Source organism: Onychostruthus taczanowskii, unplaced genomic scaffold (assembly GCF_017590055.1).
Source record: "Onychostruthus taczanowskii isolate IOZ18803 unplaced genomic scaffold, ASM1759005v1 scaffold22, whole genome shotgun sequence".
NCBI classification, from domain to species: Eukaryota; Metazoa; Chordata; class Aves; order Passeriformes; family Passeridae; genus Onychostruthus; species Onychostruthus taczanowskii.
The window spans coordinates 10,302,760-10,324,088 of record NW_024499462.1 but is presented as its reverse complement, the minus strand read 5'-3'; the positions used below and the strand labels follow the sequence as shown (position 1 = coordinate 10,324,088).

General features: G+C 35.5%; 1 protein-coding gene across 22 annotated transcripts in view; it reads right to left on the bottom strand.

The window, feature by feature from the left end:
• KCNMA1 (potassium calcium-activated channel subfamily M alpha 1) overlaps nucleotides 1–21,329 on the bottom strand; it is a 429,782-nt gene that overhangs the window by 95,624 nt on the left and 312,829 nt on the right. For 21 of the 22 annotated variants that reach the window (XM_041405088.1, XM_041405086.1, XM_041405079.1 and 18 more), the window contains 2 exons: nucleotides 9,187–9,273; nucleotides 4,289–4,365 (listed from right to left, as the gene is read on the bottom strand). In XM_041405088.1, coding sequence (XP_041261022.1) covers nucleotides 4,289–4,365; nucleotides 9,187–9,273 — 164 coding nt within the window. Of the gene's footprint in view, nucleotides 1–3,012; nucleotides 3,166–4,288; nucleotides 4,366–9,186; nucleotides 9,274–21,329 lie in introns of all 22 variants that reach the window. The other variant, XM_041405089.1, reaches the window with a different exon arrangement.

The following is a 21,329-nucleotide window of genomic DNA, read 5'->3' as shown; positions in this document are numbered from 1 at the left end:
GCACTTGTATTTCTAAGCAGGAAATTCTTTCCATGTCCCAAATGCTGTATTTACCATGAGTGTACACACAAAGTGGCTGATGAGAGCCTTTATAGATCCTGCACACTTTCAAGTGGTATGACCTAGACTGATATGAAGTGGTCCATAAAGCTCATATTCAATATATAATAATACTGTTAAACTTTACAGCTAAGGCCCTGAAAAGTCAGTGTGTGTCTACTTATGTAAATAGTGTCAAAACCAGCAAGCTCAGGAAAATAATCACTGCAGCTTGTTTCTTGTTGAAGGCATCTCTGGGTTTATCCATTAAAAAACACACTTTTAATTAATTGTCTGGCTTTCTCCCATAACTCTTTTTTTTTTTCCCTGTCATTGGGGAGAAAGAAGTTAGATAAGGACAATAAAAAACTGCTGTGCTACTCTTTGTGTCAGCTGTGCAATGGAAAGGACAAAGTACCAAAAAACTAAACAGGGACCTGACAACTGAATTGTATTTAACCAGGCAAAGAGTGCTATAGTGACAATTACCCCAGCCTAACTAATATTCCTAAAAATTCATGAGATATCCCTAGAATAATTTCAAGGAAATACTATTGCCAAGATCTAATTTTCATTTAGGGATAAAAATAAGCTTGTGGAGGAAAAAAGGGCAAATAGGAAGAAGTGAAAACTGCTGTATTTTCTTCAACGTCACCCTAATCTCCATTGGTGTAAACAATGAGAAACTTGTGGGTATGACGTCACTGCTACATGCAACATAAATAAAGAAAAGAACCAAAATACTGAACAAAAATACTCTCTGCTAGAGAAAGACAGGTTGGACCGCACTCTGGGCTACAGGGAACCCATTTTTACTCACAATAGATCACTATCAGTGTGCAGTTAAAATATAGTAGGGGCCGTGTTCCAAGGCAGCAAGAGGAAAAATAAATCAAAAGTTTGTCAATTGTCATAGATTACAAGAAATTCCTTCAAACACATCAATGTACACATGATTTGTCCCCTCTGGGGTTCAACCCCCACCGTTCACAGCAAGCACTGTCACTGGAAAAAATATATAGAGAATTAGACCATAGCTGTTGCACAAAATGAAAGAAACAGGAGGAACAGGTCATCCAGTTTAGAGATTTCATCCCAGCGTGGTAGCATTTTATATAAATATATACATATATTTGGCCTCTTGCTGCAAAAACTACAGTTAAGTGGAATAGGAAAGAGATTTAAAACATAAAAAAAAAAATTAACAATCTGCGAATAAAATTTCCACACAAGTAATTCTTTGGACAATATGCCATCAGCATTTATGTGCTATTCAGGGAGTGGGATGGGTAAGGAGAAAGGGATGGCAAAGAAACTGCAAAAGGAAAGCAGGATTACATGAATAATCCTTGGCCTTGTAGAAATGTACTGATCTGCCCTGAATTATTAATATTAGGCCTAACGAGTTTGGACAAATGGCTATGTAGGTCAGACTCACGTTTAGACCCCACCAGTACCCCAAGCTAATATTCAGAAAATATCTAAACTGAACTGGAACCTCAGATGCATTATTCAAGAATGTGAGTTAAGCATTACGGGAAACTGCATTAATTAGAGCCACCATAATTAAGTTTTCCATTTCTTTCTCATTTAATTCACCTGAATGTGTCAATATTTTTATATACAACCTTTCTTTTCATCTTACACATTTTCCACATTTAGCTGCCTCTAATTATTATGTTACTTGCTCATTAAAGCATGGATTTGTCATACAGAACTATATAGATACATATGTATGCAGTGTCAAGAATCAAATTGGCATAGTGACGTATTACATGTTGACATCACAGTTGACAGTTTTCTAACTCAATAGGGAGAAAGTTTTCTCAATTGATGCTTTGTTTTGGTTAGAATTGAATTTTTAAGACCAATGATCTGCATCATTTACAGATGGATAACATAGCTAAGTTTTTTCAAAAGTGATTAGTGATTTGAAAGCTAAAACATTTTATGTGGCTAACATTCTGCACTAAAGACTTACCTTAGAAACAAACCCAAATCCAAAAAGCAGGTCCCATAAAAGGGATTTCAAAATTGTCAACAAAGTTTGAGAAACAAAAATCACTAATTACTATTGAAATTTTTAATTTCATTTTTTCTTTAAAAGAAAAGCAATTGTCTTATTTCTAATACTTGTGAGCATGCTCCTCATTGAAAGCTGTTCTCAGCTCTACTACAGGCTGCCTGCTCTTGTGGTATCTGTGACCCTTTGTGTGTCTAAGAAACAGGAGGAGAGAGGGCAGACAGAGGAGAGGGGAGATGTTTAAAGGGAAATTTAAGATGTTATTCTCACTGACCATTATTCTTCACCTGACTCAGAGGACTCCCTCCTTAGTGTTCAGTGCTCACTGCACCAGCTCTGAGAGCCACCTCCTTCTTCTGCCTCACTAATTCAATAATTTTGTTTGCTCATCTGCCCAACATCCTTTCATTTATTGGACTGATATGTGTGACCATGCCATTTGTAACCCTTCCAACTGCTACTCACAGAAATTGTTACTGTTGCCTCTCCATGGCCTTACTGCTGGTAATATCCATTGTGTTGGCTGGGTCATACCCTACTTTCAAACTACTGAGAAGGTTACCTCGATTGTCATTAACATACAATAATAAAGGGCTCTTAACCATTATAATGCGAGTTCCTGATTCCTGTCTTCTAGCAGATGACAATGAAAAGTGTAGTTCTCATGTTCAACTGAGAGATCTTTGGGATTTATTATTTTTTTAAGCAGGACATGTTTAAAAAGCATACACCATGTGAAGGAGGAGTAGAGAAGAAAATAGAAATAAAATAGGGGTGGGTTTTTTTTGGTTTTTTTGGGGGAGGTTGTTTTTTTTTTTTCCTGACAGAACCAGATAAAATTAAGCAGGTAACATATTTCTCTTTAACTGTTGAGTAATTTCAAAAAAAAAATTTCATTTGAGAGTCACAGGCACCCTGAGGCATCTGTAACTGGCTTTACCAGAACTTACTCAGCAGACTCATTGGCTTTGGCAGCAGTTCAAAGGTCACATTCTCACATGGATAAACTGTTCTTGAACAATTTTTTTCCAATATGTTAGGCAATGCATACATTCCTTCCACATCAGGCATGCTTTCCATGTGCTTTGCTCTCCTTGTGGCTACTGGGAAGATAAATACCATTTTCTGTCAGTTCCAGCTGCTTTCTCCCTATCATACTATTGTTCCACACTCTTGGTGTTTTGGAGGAGAGGAGTTTTTTTAAAATCTCCAGCGATAAATTTTTTTCTTTTTAAAATAATCTTCAAGACTTTATTCATTTCAGGTACTCCAAAAAGGTAGAGAATGTTCAGCTTAGGCTTTCTTCCATCCTCTGTAACAGTGCACTGATACTGCAGACTCAAGCTATAAATAAGAGAGCTTTTTCCCTTTTAAAAGTAATGGTAAAATAGGCATGATCAAACTCTTCTGAGATAATTCAATTTACCTAATCAATACCTTTAAACTGAATTATCTTTTTCATGGCAGAATACCATGGAAAGCACATAAATATTTAGATAATCAAAGAGAAATTGATTCCTAAATCATTTTACTATTGGTATTACAAATATGCATGGGTCAAACACATCTTTGGTTGAAGTGTGGTTGTGATAGCTCCCGGAAAAGGTCCTTTCAAAGTATATATGGGTAAAATGCTGATTGCTACATATTTATAGAAATTCAGGTAAAAAGTCTCATCTCCATTCAAACACTCAATTATTTCCTCATTAAAACCTGTCCAAACAGTTTAAGAACTTAACTAAACCTAATATTAGCATTACAGCTAAAAGGATATATGTAAGAGGTGCTAATATTTAATTTCTTCCAGACAACCCTTTCCTCCAGTAAAACTGCACATTTATTTCGACAGAAGAGTATTTCAATAGCTATATGATAAAACAGAATTCCCTAGTTTCTTCTTTTGCAGAACCTGCATGTTATAAATGAGAGAAAAAACTTCACTGTTGTCCCATTCTTAATTCAGAAACCTCAGCAGTTAGATTTAGCGTCACTTAATTCTCCAGTTTTTGTTAGCGTTGGACTTTAATTTACTTTTTAATGAAGACACAGGTGTGAGTGGTGTGTATGGACTTCAGAAACTCAAATAGCACTTACTATGTTGCTGTGCATTTATTTCTTAGCTTTTCTGCACCTCTGTGTAAAACATGTAAATGCATGTACAGGTATTCTTCAGGGCTGAACAGTTCATGAAAAGGAGAGGAAGGGAGGGATAGAAATATTACTTACGCCGTTTGCAGCCACATTTTTTTATCCTTTTGGGATCTGTGATGTCATCATGACAGGCCTTGCAGTAAAAATATGCCCTGGAGAGACAGAATGGAAAAACTGACACATTTCTTAATCCATATAAATTAAATTAGTCCCATATTTCATCTTGTTGCAGTGACCAATTAATGAAACATGCCAGTGCTAATTTACTGTAATCTTTGCAAAGTTTTGGACATTTAAGGTAGGAAATATTTGATGCAAGACCATTAATTTCAAACATAAGGCTCCAAATTCGTATGTCCTTTAATGCATTTTATTTGAAAAGTAACTGGAAGAATGTATGTTAATTATGCCACAGTGTATTACTGTATTTGTTTTTCATCTTAGAAAAAAGAACATCCAATGAACCTTGTCACAATAAGACCTTTTTTTTTTTTTTTTTTTTTGCTCTTATCAGCTATACCAGGGTGTTTTTTTTTAAATACTGTCTAGCACCCTGTGCCAATTTTTCAGGTTGTACATTTGATCGTTACTGTATGATCAACACTGCACATTGATCGTAAATAAAGGTAGAAACGATGACCCTGGGAACTACCGGCCTGTCATCCTCACCTCTGTGCCTGGAGAGATCATGTAAGAGATCCTCCCAGAAGCTGTGCTGAGGCACATGGAGGACAGGGAGGTCATTCAAGACAGCCAGCACAGCTTCACCAAGGGAAAATCCTGCCTGACCAACCAGCTATGATGGAATGACTACACCAGCAGATAAGGAAGTACTACAGATGTCATTTATCCAGATTTCTGTAAAGCCTTTGACATGATCCTGCACAACATCCTTCTCTCCAAACTGGAGTGATGGATTCCATGGGTGGATTAGGAATTGGTTGGATGGTCACATCCAGAGGGTAGTGATGAATGGCTTCGAGTCCCACCAGGGACTAGTAACAAGTGGTGTCCCTCAAGGATCTGTACTGGGACCAGTGTTATTTAATACCTTCATTAATGACACAGAGGCATCAAGTGCACCCTCAGCAAATTTTCAGATGACACCAAGCTGAGTGGTGCTTTTGCCACTCCTGAAAGACAGGTTATCATCCAGAGGGACCTGGACAAGCTCAAGCATTGGGCCCTTGGGAAACTCATGTGGTTTAACAAGAGCAAGTGCAGGGTCGGGGCCACCCCCAGTATCAGTCCAGGGGGATGAACAGATCCAGAGCAGCCCTGCTGAGGAGGACTTGGGGGTGCTGGTGGATGAGAGGCTGGACATGAGCCAGCAATGTGCACTCAGCCCAGAAAGTCAAACGTGTCCTGGGCTGCATCCAAAGCACTGTGGGCAGCAGGACAAGGGAGGGGACTCTGCCCCTCTGCTCCATCTGGTGAAACCCACCTGGAACACTTCATCCAGCTCAGGAAGGACATGGACCTGTTGGAGTCAGTCCAGAGGAGGCCCCCAGGACAGTTAGAGAAACAGAGCACCTCTCCCACAAGGAAGGGCTGAGATAATTGGGGTTGTTCAGCCTGGAAAAGAGCAGGCTTCTCAAAAAGAGCAGTGTGACCCAAGTGTGGCCTTTAGTACCCAAACAGAACTTACAGGTAATAGGAGACAAGAGCACCTACAAGAACATGTAGAAACAGAACAAGGGGGAATGGGTTTATATTGAAAGAGGGTACATTTAGATTAGACACTACGAAAAAGATCTTGTCTGTGAGACACTGGAAAGGTTGCACAGGGAAGTTGTGGATGCCCCATGCCAGCGCAAGGAGAAATAAGGAAGTGAGAAAGGATAAACTTTTTACTTTATATAAGATTTTGTACAATTTCTGATTTAATAAATATGCATCAGACTTCCCACAGGAGAGTTAAATCATGACTGCCAAGTCAACATGTCATGTAAGGCTGCCATGACACATTTCATGAGGATCACCCAGCTGGACTCTAGCAAGACAATTACAGTTTACCAGGATTCTTGCTGGCACAGCAAATAAAACATATTATTTAACCTTACGAATTTTTCTTGCACTTGTCCACACTGAGGATAGGTCAGCTCCCTGCCTATCTTCTCTACCCCCTCCTACTGCATATTTCTCAATACAATTTGGCAGTAAGAGGCAACGCCCCCACTTTGCAACCACCAATATATTTTGCTGACAGTGTGAGATCATTAGATTGCTACAAAAGTTGGGAAGCCCTGAAACAAAACTATCTACAATCCAAAATATAAAAAAACTCAAAACCAAATCAATATTTATATACAGCCTCTGATTAAACACAGCCTTCGGCCCTGCAGCCAGGATGATTACTACTATTTCTTCTACATGAACTACAGCATGGCCACTGCAGGTGGAACTATACTGGTAGTTAAGTGACCCATCGCGAGAAAGACAGCAGCTCTAGCACAGAAGAGATGAACCATATCCGTGCTTCATACTGGTTCAAATACAAATTGAAATTGCAGGGAGACCTCACTGAATGCTATTAACATTTCTAAAATCAATATCACATGAAGCTACCAATGGAATATGTAAGTCCTAAACCTAGCACATTTTATTTCTCTAAAAAACTTACAGGAAGATTACGCTTTCAGGCTGTGAAAATGCCTTAGTATTTCCAAGATGCAAAATGTAAAAGGAAAACGTCTTCTCTGAGCACATATACTTTGCTGCAGAAAGTTTCTGGTCTTCGAGATATTCACATTCCACCAAAAGAAAATAAACTACTTCCAAGGAAATAAGAAGGAAATGTTTTGCAAACTGTGAGTCGATGTCAAGATGTAAGCCAGGAGGAGAAAACTGCCTCAAATTTTTACAGTTTCTCTTCAGCCCAGCTGTAAAGTCCCTTTATTAAACAAGAATCAAGTACCACAAACAGTCCCTCACAAAAACTTAATTACATAGTGATTGGTGATTTCTAAAGACCGTGTTTCTGAAGTTCACTGCAGGACAATTGTCCTAAAGGGTACCTTCAATCCAATGCCCAAAGTAAAGAATAAATACCTGAAGTGATTGTTGTAATAAAATTATTCTAGATAATTGGGGTAAATTAAGTGGATTTGAAGAATTATGGATTTCTGACTCTAGTGCTAACATGTAAATGAACAAGGAATAATGAAGATGCAATTCAGGTAGTTTGTATTATATTTAACAGGCAACATTTTACGTGAAGCTATTTAACAAGGCGTAACTGTTTGCAGGTATAATTGCTTCTTATGGAAAATGATTCTTCTAAAAATGCAAAATTGGTTCTAACAGAAGGAGTAATTGAACACTGCAGGTTATATTTCATTGTGGGATACATAAATATGAATAACTTCAGCTTAAGGGAGTTGAAATCTCTTCATTAACAAAGCCAGAATAATTTAATTTCCATTTCAGGTATAAAACATATTTAATTATGTTTTATTAAAAATAATTTTCCCCCTCCAAAAGACCTCAATTTTAGAAGATATTTCTGACTCTGATTCATAGCTCAAAGGGTGAAATTAACACTTTTCATAATTGGCTTTGTTAGCAGAAACACATCTGATAACCATTTGCTTTGCACAGAGCAGCTAAGAAAAGTGGCAAGGGAGGCAAAATATTTCTAAACAAAGCCTTCTGCCAAAAGCCAGGCAGAACTGGAAATCTTGCTTCACGATCGCTATCAAATAAAATGTGGTAGATGAATGATGTGAAAAATTTGTCTAAACTCCTTAATAACAGTCAACTGCTCCCTAACTTTACCAGTCAAAAATACTATGCCATTTTACTTAGTCTGAGAAAAAGTACATTACAGAGTAAAAAATGCCTTATAAATGAAAGAAAACTAGCAGCTCAGTAAAGCAGTGTGCAGACAGTTCTGGATGTTCAGGTGGAGAAAAGCAGCAGAGAGGAACAGAACGGAATGCTGCAAGGCAGAGTCCCTGAGGCAGTGCAGGAGGCACACGCTCCAGAGATGGTGCTGGAGATGTGACAGGACAGGAGCACTGCTGCCCTGCTCTGCATGTCTCACCTAGCCAAAATCTATGTCAGTTCTTTCCAGAAAAATAGAAGTCAAGTTCTCCAATTTCACTGGTTTGGTGTTTTGACTTTGTTTAAGTATGCATGGCAAGTATGCATGGTTAGGTATTTCTCTGTATTTTCATTTCTCTATATTTAATCCTAAAAGGTTGGAACTTAATAAAGGGTATCATTTGAATATTTTACCATTTTAAGTATAGGATTTAGTTAAAATACCAAACTCATGGAGAACAGCAGTAAAAATCTGATTGCATGACTCATAACAAATTATGAGGAAGCACTCTGCTGCAAATATTCCTTTTTTTTTTTTTTTATATCATAGAACACCTTTTCATTCATCCCAAATCTAGCGCAGCCAGGTACATTGAGCCTGTGAAGTTGTCTGTAATGGATATAATGCACTTTTGTAGTTTGATTTATTATTACGAGGTTGTGGAGTTTGCAGTTCCATTAAAGAAAAATGAGAAGAACATAAATATTATTTTGCTAATGCTATTACAGAATGAACACAGCAGCTAACTCGCACCAAGAATTTGCTAAAGTCTGAGTAGATAAGAACTCCTCTAAACCTGAAACTAACAGAAGTGTCAGCCCTGTCCTCCTCTCTCATAGAAATTCCTCTGAGACACAATATGTATAGAGAAAACAGATGTAAATATTTTACATTTTCTAGGAGGACTCACAAACCCAGTCTCTTTATTTCTTTTCATATCTGCTGCAAATTTCAGTTCCTTGATATTTAGGACAATAGTTAGGAAAACATGTACATAGGTGGTTCAGGAGTAAAAATTCAACTCTCCCCTCAGAATTTTTAAACAGATAATAATGAAAATTAGGTAAAGCATTTACATGTAAATAAAAAAAAAACCCTGAAATTAAATATATTCGTTTCTATTAAAAGATAAAAACATTTTAATTACCTTTTTACTTCTTTGGCATCACTTGCAATGAAGAATCCTAAGGTACCTTCTTGAATCTTGACGTGGTTTCCAGGATTGATTAATATACTGCTCAATGAAACAAGAACAACAAAAACCAACAAAACAGTAAGTTTATATTGATTTTAACTGAATCTTCCAAATTAGCTTTATTTGATTCTGTTATAGGGGACCCACTAGTTAGGAAAGGCTGCAAGGAAATTTTAAGCCATTCTTCCTTGATATTTCCAAATCAAATAAGAGTTTCACATGCTTTTTACAAAAAACTTTGAGACAGACAAACGCCTCTGCCTATAATCACATCACCTAAGTGCTTACATCTGTTTTCTTATCTTTTTGCTTTAAATATAGACTACACAAAGTCCTCTCAGAAATGTGAAGTGTGAAGCTGAGCATTGCTCAGTCATGCAAAGTGGTGACAAATTCACAATATGGTGAAAAGGAGAAAACCCTCAACCACTGCTCAATAACAACAAAAAATATCACTTATGAAACTAAACCCTTTGATGCAAATTTTTGCCAATTTCTAGTGAAAAAGTTAATGGGACCCCTATCTGGATATATAATGTTATTGTTTAAAAAAATAAATACACACATACACTCAAGGGGAATGGTACAAGACAACCAGTCACGACAGCTGAAAAAACATAAAATGAATAGAAATTTTTTAAAATATTGCTATGCAGCCATGAAAGAACAAAAATAACCCAACCACCATGACAGAAGAGCCTCAGCTAACTTTGACAAAGGAACTGCTATCAACAAGTGAATGAAATATCTTCTTTATTTTCATAATAATTTAAATCTAGACTTTAGGTAAGGTGTTTTGCAGAGCACCAAGCTAAATATGAATATACAGATAGATATAAATATATTCTCCAGTAAGTTTTATTCACGTGTAATATATCTTAGCTTTTGACTCTCTAAAACTTAATATAGCTTTTCAAAAGTTTCTCTTTTTTGTCTTTTATTAAAGTTCAGCTTTTCTAACTCAAAATGTAATAATGGTATGCATATGCAATTTAGAGTAAATAAAGACGACCAGGAATTGAAACGCTTGTCCATCTCGCAAAAATTGATGTTAGGGAAGTACATATACACAAAAATAAATAAAGCACAATGCTGAACAGACATACATTACTAAAATTTGAAGGTACAAAGTTTTTCATGCTATTGATAGGAGGGAAAATGGATCTCAGTACATCTCTTATTCAATATGTTATGTATTCTCTACACATTAGGAATAAATTAGTATGACAACATAATATATCTGAAAGATTAATAATCTGCACATTTTTTGGTGTAATTCCACATGCCTGCAATGCCCCATGACAAGAATATGCAGGCCACAAAATAAAGTGCTCATGAGTTCAGAAGTAAAAGTTTGGTCATGAAGTCATATTTCAGCCCCCTTTGTAGACCTTATGATACAGTTCTTAATTTAATACCCACAAACTCCTTCCTTCTCACAATCTAAAACTTAATTCAGTGGTGTTTTACTGCCATTACTTCAGGCATGGCTTCCTGTAATTTATCTCTCTTGAAAATCAGCATCATATTTTTCTTGTGTGTTTTTCTGCAATGTTCATCACTACAGCATGCAAAAGATTCACAAACACGTAATTTCTTTGACAGGAAGAATGAAGACATAGTATTACCCCATTTTAAAAAGGAGAGATTAAGTAACTATGAGATATAGTACTTATTAATTTGGTTTTCCTACAGGCCAAATTTTTCTAAGTGTTTAGCATTGCATAGCCCCATATAGACTTCCTAGGGACTTCTGCTGTGAGAATGCTCAGCATTTCCAGAAGCCTAGGCTCTGATTCCCAAAATAATGAATATACTTAATCAAAGGACAGCTGTAGAAGGTTTGGTTTAAATTATTATCTCCTTCTCACACAGATAACCTGTGTCAGAGGCTGCAAGAGAAATTAAATCTCAAAGAAAGCATCTACCCAGATATCCTTCCCTTTCCTTCATTCACAGTTTCAAGCTTTGCAACAAATAAAAAGGAGAGGAGAACGACAGGAATTGGAAGGTATCACCACAGAAAGCAGGTTCATTTCCACAGCACACTTTACTAATATTTGCAAAGCATGAAATGTGATGGCATAACTATCACCTGTATTACACACACAGATAACTGGGATGAAAAAAGTTACACAGCTAAAGTAGTATCACCCATCATTGACTAGTATCATCTAGTGTCATTTCTAGTATTTCTTTATCAGTGAATTGGGCCTAATGGCTGCAGTTACAATGAAAACTTCTACCTAATGCAGTTTTTAAATGCATTTTTACAGGTTTAAGATGGAATAAAACAGACAAAAGAAAAACTAAAAAGAAACAACTACATAAGAATTTCTTCATATGAAACCAGATACTCAGGTCAAAAATAGGCTGGCAAATTTAGCTATTTAGCTTTCCTGCACAAGCTTTTGTCACTTGAACCCACAAAGTACTTACTAGCAGTTGCAGAGTGCTGTACTGGCCATCTTAGTCTCCACCTTTCCTCCTTCCTGCCTGCTAGGATGTAGTAACCTGCCACTACACTAAGAATTTAGCTGCTAAAATCAAATAATCTTCTATAGAGGCTAATCTCATGTATTTATTATACTGTTCCTTAGAAAATACGTAAGGTCTTGTAGTATCATTTGGGTTGGGTTTTTCTTAGGTACAAATGGGTACTGCTCTGAAAAATACTTTTTATTTCCTTACTTGATTCTTAAGTTACATAAGTGTTACAGCTTTTCAGTGAAAAAAGATGAACACATTACTTTACACAGACCCAGGCTGGTTCTTTTCCCCAATACAATTCTTGGATATAGATAAACCACAACAAAGAGGAAAAAAAAATCCTACCCAAACCTCAACAACCCAAACTCCACAATCTGAGGTAGCCACTAGATCTATAAATGTTCACTTCTCATAATGACACTTAAAATTTGATGAAGTAACAAACAAATGAAGCAGTTCTTTGGAGATGCATGGAACATAGTCTTAAATTGGAAGTAACTGGCTTCATTTAGGATGCAATGCATTGTGAGCATGATTTTGTATCTCAAGGTTTTCCGAGACACATTAAATCAATTCACATGGGTCAGTGTACAGGCTTTATTTTGTCAGATCTTATACTTCATTCACATATCTCTTTTCACAAATACAATGTATTTATAACCACAAAATATAGATGTGATCACAAGTAATGCAGTATGACCCCAGCAGCAAAATCTTCTGTTGGAAATGAAAATTAATTTGCCCCATGACTGCTACTGGCTAAGAGTTACAGAAAAAGCTCATAAAGCTTTGGGTTTATATACACACCAGAGAAAAATCATGAGCAATTTGTACTGATCTCTATGGATATATTAAATATACTGCTATTTAAAGCTGCAACTGAATTATTTCTTATGACAGCTGTAGTGTCATTAGCTGAAGTTATGCTTTGATAAGCACTCACTCCAATATATACAGCAAGGGAAATGTTTTGAATTAAAACAGAATATAAGCAACAAAACAGCACAGAGAAAAACAAAACAGTCTTCTGAGTATTCCAAGAAAAATGCATCCATCAGTTATTTAGAGATGCATTAGATGCATTTAGAGATGTGTTTTTTCAATATTAAAATATGAATACATATCCCCATAGTTAAGAATACAAGTACATGGTAAACTAAATAGGAGTTTTAGGAGAGACAGCTTACAGCTAATGTCTCCTTTTTATGTATATCCAAGGCTACAAAGGAAAAGGGGAAAAAGGAAAACTCGAGAGGTTTAATAGCAATATATATAGCTAATCCATATGCATTCTGTGCCACACATCAGAAAAAAGATATTACTGAAAATGACACAGATTTTTCCAAGTACATGTTTTTAACGTAAAGCAATATTTAATTTTTTAATCTCCTCAATCAGCTCATGAAACCAAGCAAGAAAGGCCAAGAACTTTAGAAACTTGTAAGATCTTGATCAAAATTTGTAATTTTATAACATTTCTAGTTTAGGTTGTAGTCAAGTAATAGCAAGCTTAAAAACATGTAGTCATAATTTCTTTAATGATTGCAATTCCAGAAATATATCCCTCAGGACAAAACCTTTCACGACAGGGCTGACATGATTGCTTGCTCCTTCACACATGAATGTTTAGGACACATGGCAATTAAAGCCATGTAAATTAAATATGATTTAATGTGTTCAATGGGAATTTAATGTACTTCCCCACCATAAACTTAGGAGAAGTCAGTTCTATTACAGTAGTATTAGAATTAGGAAACCACTTGTGGAATAGAATATGCACTCTGGAAACCTGTGTTTTACACTTATCTGCAAAAGTTACCCCGTTTGCTAAAGATTCACTTGGTGACTAGATGCAGGATCATGCAGCTAAGAGCAATGAACATGTCCCACACCAAAAATGTGGATATCACTCTTGAATTCAGCTGGACTCTTAGGAATCACAGACTGTATCACAGAATGGTTTATGTTCAAAGACACCTTTAAAAATCACCTAATTACAACTCTCATGTCATGGTCAGGGATAATTTTCACTAGAACAGATTGTTCAAAGCCCCATCCAATCTGACACTGAACACTTAAAGCACAGGACAGAATCATTAATATTATCTACACAGCTGAAAATGCGCTCCCGGACTGACAGAAATATTTGCAGGTGAAACACAAATGGAAATCAGTGCACATTTGAGATACACAGTTTCAAAAAAAAAAAAAAAAAAAAAAAAGAAGGCCACAGAAATTCTAGACAAATGTTCAAATGTTTATGGTTTTCTTTACATAGATTATTCAATTAAAATTTCAGATTGGACGTGATGACCTTTTCATATGACAGGGAGAATAGGCATCTGTTCATGTTTCTCACTGTGTGTTAATTGTGCTCAACTTATTGGACTGTATGTTTTAAGTATACATACTACCTTCAGTAAAACACAGATGCACGAAAATATCTGTTCATCCATTCTTATTTACCTGAAACTACTCCAAGACATGAGTGCTGCTCAATACCTTTTTTGGTAGTGCACGGACGGCTGACTGCACAAGATACCAATATTCTGACCTAGCTAAAGCACACCATATTATATCTTCCTTTAAAGCACTAAAAGTAAGCTAAGGTTTCCTTTACTAATTATGTATTTTCTATGGTTTTTTGAATGTAAAGATACTTGATGGAGAGCCTAATAATTGGAGACTTGAACAGTAAGACAATTTGTGAACTGACACTTTGGGGTAGGACTAATTCCTCCAGCTATTTGTTTTTACTAATTTCTGCTGTTAGGTGATTTTTGTCTCCTGCTTTCAAATATCACACATATTTCACTCAAGTTATGTTTCTTGGTCTAAAATATTATTACAAAGTTATAGAAAGCTGATATCTTTTAATATTACAAGAATATTTAAAACTACTTCTAATAATTTAGCATTATACAAAAGATTTCAATAGGAGATGAAAAATGTTTCCTGTAGCTTTCTAGAATATTCAGCCATCTTCTAGGTGAGCTACATGGGAAAAACAGTGTCAGAGTCTGAACCATCATTATGAAGTATGTATTTACTGGTGGGCCACTTGCTAAGTGGCATGGCTCCACAATTTGCTTTGCATAGCTTGAAACTGAGGAGGCTTCCACTACTGCTGAAGTTGTGAATGGATAGAATTTCGACATCTTAATCTAGATGTAGTAGTAGAGTAGTTGACACTCAGATGTGAATAACTGTCAGCCTTCTCTGAGAAAAACAAAAGAGGGATTTTATTAATATGGAACAGTGTGGTGAAAGTCTTTAAACTGAGCTGACAAAGGCATGTGGAGATGCCCAGTAAGTATAACACAGCAAATATGCAAGGATAATGGCAGCACTACAAGAAGACTAAAAACTGAAAGCTCAGATATGATCTCCAATAGAGACATGGACCAGGAGAGGTCTTTTAAGGAATTTCCTTATCCATGCCTCTGTTATGTACTTATTCCTCTTTGTCTTACTTTCAACTTTACATTTTAGACAGCACTAAATATGGGATTTATCTCACCTATTTTAGGATTGAATTCTAATGCATTCAAGAACTGTCTCTCTCTTCTCTTGTAATTATGGACTAAGTCTAGATAACTAACAGGAGACTAGACATTTAACATTTTGATTGACAAAGTTAGGTGTGATGAAACCCATTACCAGAGACAAATTGAACAGCTCATCCCTGCATCAAGGAAACCTGTCTGATTTACATCTTTTTTTGCTTGTTTGCTTTCGGCTGTATGGCTACCTGTGTTACTGCCATCACCCTGTTCTAAAGAAAAAGAAGGACCAATTGTTGAAATAAATGAAACACGAACACCAAAATTTTGACTAAACAAATGGCAAAAGCTGTAACAATTCTGTTTTAAATCTTGTGGCAGATGTACTGTACCATTCCCCATGCAACTCAAACAGTAGCAAAATCATCTAGTAATCAGGAAGATATAATATTAAGTACTATGAATACATTACCTAAAACAAAATTATGTGGGATTATTTACTATACCATACTTTTAAGCAAAAGCAGCAATTATTCTTCATTGTTTCATGCTATGCCCAGACAAAAAGTACCACTATTAGCATAATGGCCTTTTAAAATACACTATGTCATTCATCCAACTATAGAAGTAGTTGGAAATAATATTTCTTGTTTCAGGGCATGTTTTGAAGTGGAGTGTGAGTGTAAATGCACAAATCTCATAGTGGGAGTTGTGCACATACCAGTTTTCACACTAATTGTAACTTGTAAGTATTGCTTCTTTCTTCTGGGCTCTATCACTGACATTAATTCATAATGCTCCATATTGCTCTATACAGCAAAATCTAGTAAGACACTGAAAAGAATACAAGGCAAAAGACACAGTGCACATTACATGCTACAGTATATTAAAGCTTAATTACTACAAGCATATAAAAGGTTGCTCCCAGGACTTAAGTTTTTTTACAACAGCACCTAAGTCATGGTCTACAGGATGTGCATGAGGTATTTTATTTGGGCATACTCCAAACTAGTTCAATAGTGATGGTGAACTCAATACACTTGAAAACAATTAAATTATTCCTTCTGGTTCCAGAAGTGATTAATTATCAGTACAATGAGGCAGAACAACATACTTTATTCTGGGAGCAAGCAACTTCACTTGGTACAACACTTCTTCATATTGCTCATCATGCCAGCATTAACATGCCTTCACCACAAGATAAGATATACTTAAAAGCAAGAAGCAAAGTAGAGGTGCAACAGCTGCAGATCCTTGGAGATGCTAAGTGTTGCAGTAACTTCTCTGCAGTTGGATCATATCAATAATGCCAAACTGACAGGAAGCCACCTCTCTTATCACACATCTACTCAGAAACTATAGGAAGGTAAGACTAAAACTTAAATACACGTAACACATACAACATACACAACAGAACAGACATGGAAAATAGAGTTTGAAGAGTACAGTAAAGACGGAAATTGAAATGTCTGGACAATGAGATCAGGTCTCCAACAACCATCACTGACAGACAGACTGCTATAAGCAATTAAGGGGGAAAAAAAGCTGTCGGGGGAAGAGAGATGAGGAGAGACAAGGGTATGGAAGAGCATGCCTGATCTACTTCATCCAAACCAACAGCAGCATGATAGAATGTAGACTAGAGAGGGACTCACAGCATGGTATACCAAAGAAAATGCAAAACATGCCATCTCAAAAAAAACTACAAAGTTGAGAAAAAAATACATTCAGTAACATCTTCATAAATGAGTTAATAAATGTCATTAAAATGTATGTGACATATACAAACTATACATGGCACTTTCACTGGAACAGTGCAAAAACTTTAATGAGTACTGCATTATGAGTAACTGGACTCAAAACAGGACCAGAAATGCAAAGAATCAGGTATTTGGTTGCTGTTAATGGAAAATGAGACTGCAAGAGAACATGAACGACTATATTGTAAGACGTGTTTTGAAGGAAGACTCTAGGGAAAGAAGGACATCAATGAAGGTGTGAATATGAAAACAATATGGCAGCACAAGGGCTGGTAAAGACGAAATATACATCGTCATGATACAGTCAAAATGAAGACAGGAGATATTAACAGTGAAATCTGCTTTTCAAATGCAACAATCTGATACACCAATGACTCCACAAAGGGGACAAAAAGCCTAAAAAATGAATCCTGTTTTATTTTGTACTTCCTGCAAAGAAGTTAGTGCGTGAGTCACAAGAAACACTGGAGAGACAAAATGCTGTTCTCTCTCTCCTCTTTGAGATTGGGGGCTCATATATAAATATATACACAGATATATATATATACACACACACATAGATGAATAGATATAGATATATATGTGTGTGTATATACAGAGAAAGATAGACAAAGATGTTATCTTCCTGTGTTCTTGGCAATGAATTAGTCCTGAAGTTAGAAGGAGTGAAGGTAGGATTGAGGTTGGAAGGAAAGGTAACGAAGAGGGCATACCGCTTTCGGCTTCTGCAAACGACAAGAAAAAAATTGCAAATCAAACACTTTGATAAGAAATCAACTGACACCAAAACAAAAGCAAAAAAACCCTTTATTTAAAAGTCTTCAAGGCTTAAAGGTTTTTCTGCTGAGAATGAGAACAAATATATGGATAGACAAAGAGAAAATTTTACAAGTGGAGTATAAATGGGGAGCAGGAGGGAAGAATCCTGGTTAGGCTTTCGTTCTTGCTTAGTTATGTGGAATAAAAATACAAGGGGAAAAGGAAGGCAGAAATCTCTCTAAAAGGGATTTCAGATGAGGAGTTTGAATGTCTGCATTCTGAACTGTTATTTTTTGCTATACATTTAACACTGGGATATTTTCAGGTTCATGTTCTCCATGTTTCCTTTGCATTTTTCTACAGAAAAAGCAAAACCTCTCCAAATAAGCTAAGAACATTTTTTAAGTGATGGTATTTGGCTTGCATCAGGGAGACAAAAAATAATTTAAGTGCTTCCTGTTCTTAATCACGGATTATAACATTCCCAGAAAGCAATTAGAGATGAAGCAATGGTTAACTCATATTGTGAGCTGCAGTTACTACAGAGCAGACTTTAATAGCTGGTCAGAAACACTCTAAATTGAGTTTTGTAAATTCAGGGATTTCTTTGATAGCTGACAAATTATTTAAATATTATCAAATATATAAATGCAAAGGTTAAAAGAAATCTAATAATGGGGTTTTTAATGAATCTTTAAGATACCTTGATGAGAAGCAGTTGTGTAAAACTATAAACATACTCTAGATACTCTATCCATGATATGAAAACGAATATGCATTTATCATATTTATAATTATATTACTTATATTTAGGCTGGAATATTGGCTTTTAAGCAATTCTGTAAAATCATAACTGTTATTAATTACCTACCTAAACTGACAAAATTTGTTATCAAGGCCTGCTTTCTGTTTTGTGCAGCTTTATTGGTAGTCAGGAAAAAAGGAAAAAAACATCTGCAGGCAGGAAGCTCAGCTGCCACTACCATGTACAGCAGTATTAGCTTGGATAGAGTTCTGATAATTTTTAATTACTATTGATTTCAAATTCCCTACAGGAGATTTAACAGAATTTGACTGTAAATCAGAAAGATTTAGAAAACTAGAATCCAGGTGGCTGCCTGGACAAAAAAAACCATGCAGATGTAAATTAGTATTTATGCCATTCTACATCTAATGAAGATATTAACAGACAAATAAAAGTCTGCCATTCAATGGGATGGGACTAGTATTTATCCTTCAGACTGATTTAAAAAAATTAAATTTTGAAAATTTAAAGAGAGGGTTAGGAAATTTAGAATGCTCTAAAATTACTACTGTTTAGAGCTGCATACACTCCTGAGTCTTATTCACTGCTTTAGCTCTGAATTTGCAATGGCAAATTCTTAACAGAAACTCCCTGTGTAAGTAACAAATCCGATATATAATTTAATGATATAGGCATTTTATTATGACTAGCAACAAAAATTAAACAGTAAGGGGGAAGTAAGATCTCATCCTTTAAGTAGAAAGAATGCTTTGAAAGTTTCCTCTGCCTCTTAAAATACTGCTTTGAGACCTCTCTCAGCTATGGCAGTAAGTATTAGATCTTAATGAAAGGGTGCCATCTACAAAATGTTCTAAATTTTTAGTTATATTTAACATTGTTTCTCTAAATTTTAAATTATATAAAACTTCTTCCATAATAGTTTTACAAAATGTGAATGCAAAGTATAGTTATAAAATAAATCAGCATGTATCTACTTTTTGTCACTCTCATAAAGACTGAAAACTTAGTCAATTCTCACTTCACCTTTATGAAGAATTACCAGGAAGAAATTTCGATATGAGCAGAATAAAATACTTCCAATATCAGCATCAACAAACAGAAGTGACAAATGACAAATTTACATTGTTCATAAAGAGCTTGTGCTTCAAAACTATTTTATTCTAACTTTTATTTTAATTCCTCACTTTTTCATCCAGTAAGATGCATGGAAATGCAAGTATACTTAGGAGGTGAGAAACTGAAGTTTTGTTGCATTACCCTTCTGGTTTGACTAAAGGATCAGTAAACCACAAATGTCTAGTTAACATATTTGAGTTGAAGAGCACAGGAACAAGTAGAGCAGTAAAGATATGCTGCAGGTAGCTCTGTGATAGATCAAACAGTGACTATAACATTATCACTGCTTAATAAAATCAGCAGATATTGCTGTGGATCAGTGTTATAAGAAAATGTGACTATCTACCTTACATGCCTTCCTCTTACTACATACATATTCAACAAATCCAGCTGTTAATATCTCTTTGTTAGCATTGCTTCCAGCAATTTTAGGCTTTTTTTTTTCCCTACTATAATAATTATTTCAAACTGTTACCTGTGTGGCTTTAAGTAAGAAATATATGATTGTACCACACTGTTTTGCTTTTTGTGGGATCCTCTGCATCACCTTTTGATTAAGATCTCAATCCAACTCCCACTGAAGTTAATGCAAAGAATGATACGGAAGCCAAGAACAATCTGTTATGACTGTGAAAGACTGCAATATTAGCACTTATGTAAGTAAATGACAACTGAAGTAATGGCAATATAAAGTTGGCCAATATTTGTTAGAAGAAAAACAGAAACCAAATATTTCTTAATACTGAAGGCACAAAATCTGGCAAATTGTTCCACTACTGTTGCTATTGTATTTTTCCTTTTTCTAGCAAGAGATTAAATTGTTCCTAGACAGAAGAATAGATTGTTTGCTTTACATGAGCTGATACAGAATGAGAACTTACAATTTAAGTAATTTAAGAGTCCAAAGGGCCTAAGTACATTAAAAAAAATCTGATAGTAAAAAAAAAGAGGATTTCTTAATCAGCATAGTATGAACAAAAATAATATCCAATAGTACATACACCACTTCACATTTCATTTTATAACATACAGAAGAATCCAGCAAAATCAACTATAGAGCATGGAAATACTCATAAATAGTTGTTACACTCCTTTTCCATGTCAAATGCCTAACACAGGTTTTATAGATTCTTTTAATAAAGAAAAATTATCAGAGTTACTACTAAGTATTAAACTTTCAAAATCCCAGGAAATTTAGAATGAGTCCAATTGATAGAATTGGTTCTCCTGTGAGAAGAAGCAATTGTCCTCAAAAGCGCCCTTTGGCCACAAAAACGTAATTAGTGGCCAAAAAGAAGATGAACTAGTATGTGTCACTTCAGGTTTACTACAGCAGTACAAAATGTAATTGTGAAAGAGGAAAATCAAACCTCTCTCAGAGTCAGTATTGTCATATTTTTTTATATGACCCTCCACATGTTGCAGAGAACATTTATAATATTTTTGTTACAAAAACATAAATATTGTTTAAAGCATTAATGGACAAGTTGATGGAACACTGACTTGATTGTTCAATCATGTTTCTACGAACCTTTGCACAAAAAAAAAAAATGCAAGAAACACTTCCCATCTGTGAATCTGTACTAAAAATAATGATATTTTTTTCTTTTTGGTTAACAAAAATAGCCAGCCAATTGGTAACTAATATTTTCCAGTTTCATGATGTTATTCATGTAAGTTTTGTCAGATCATATATGATTT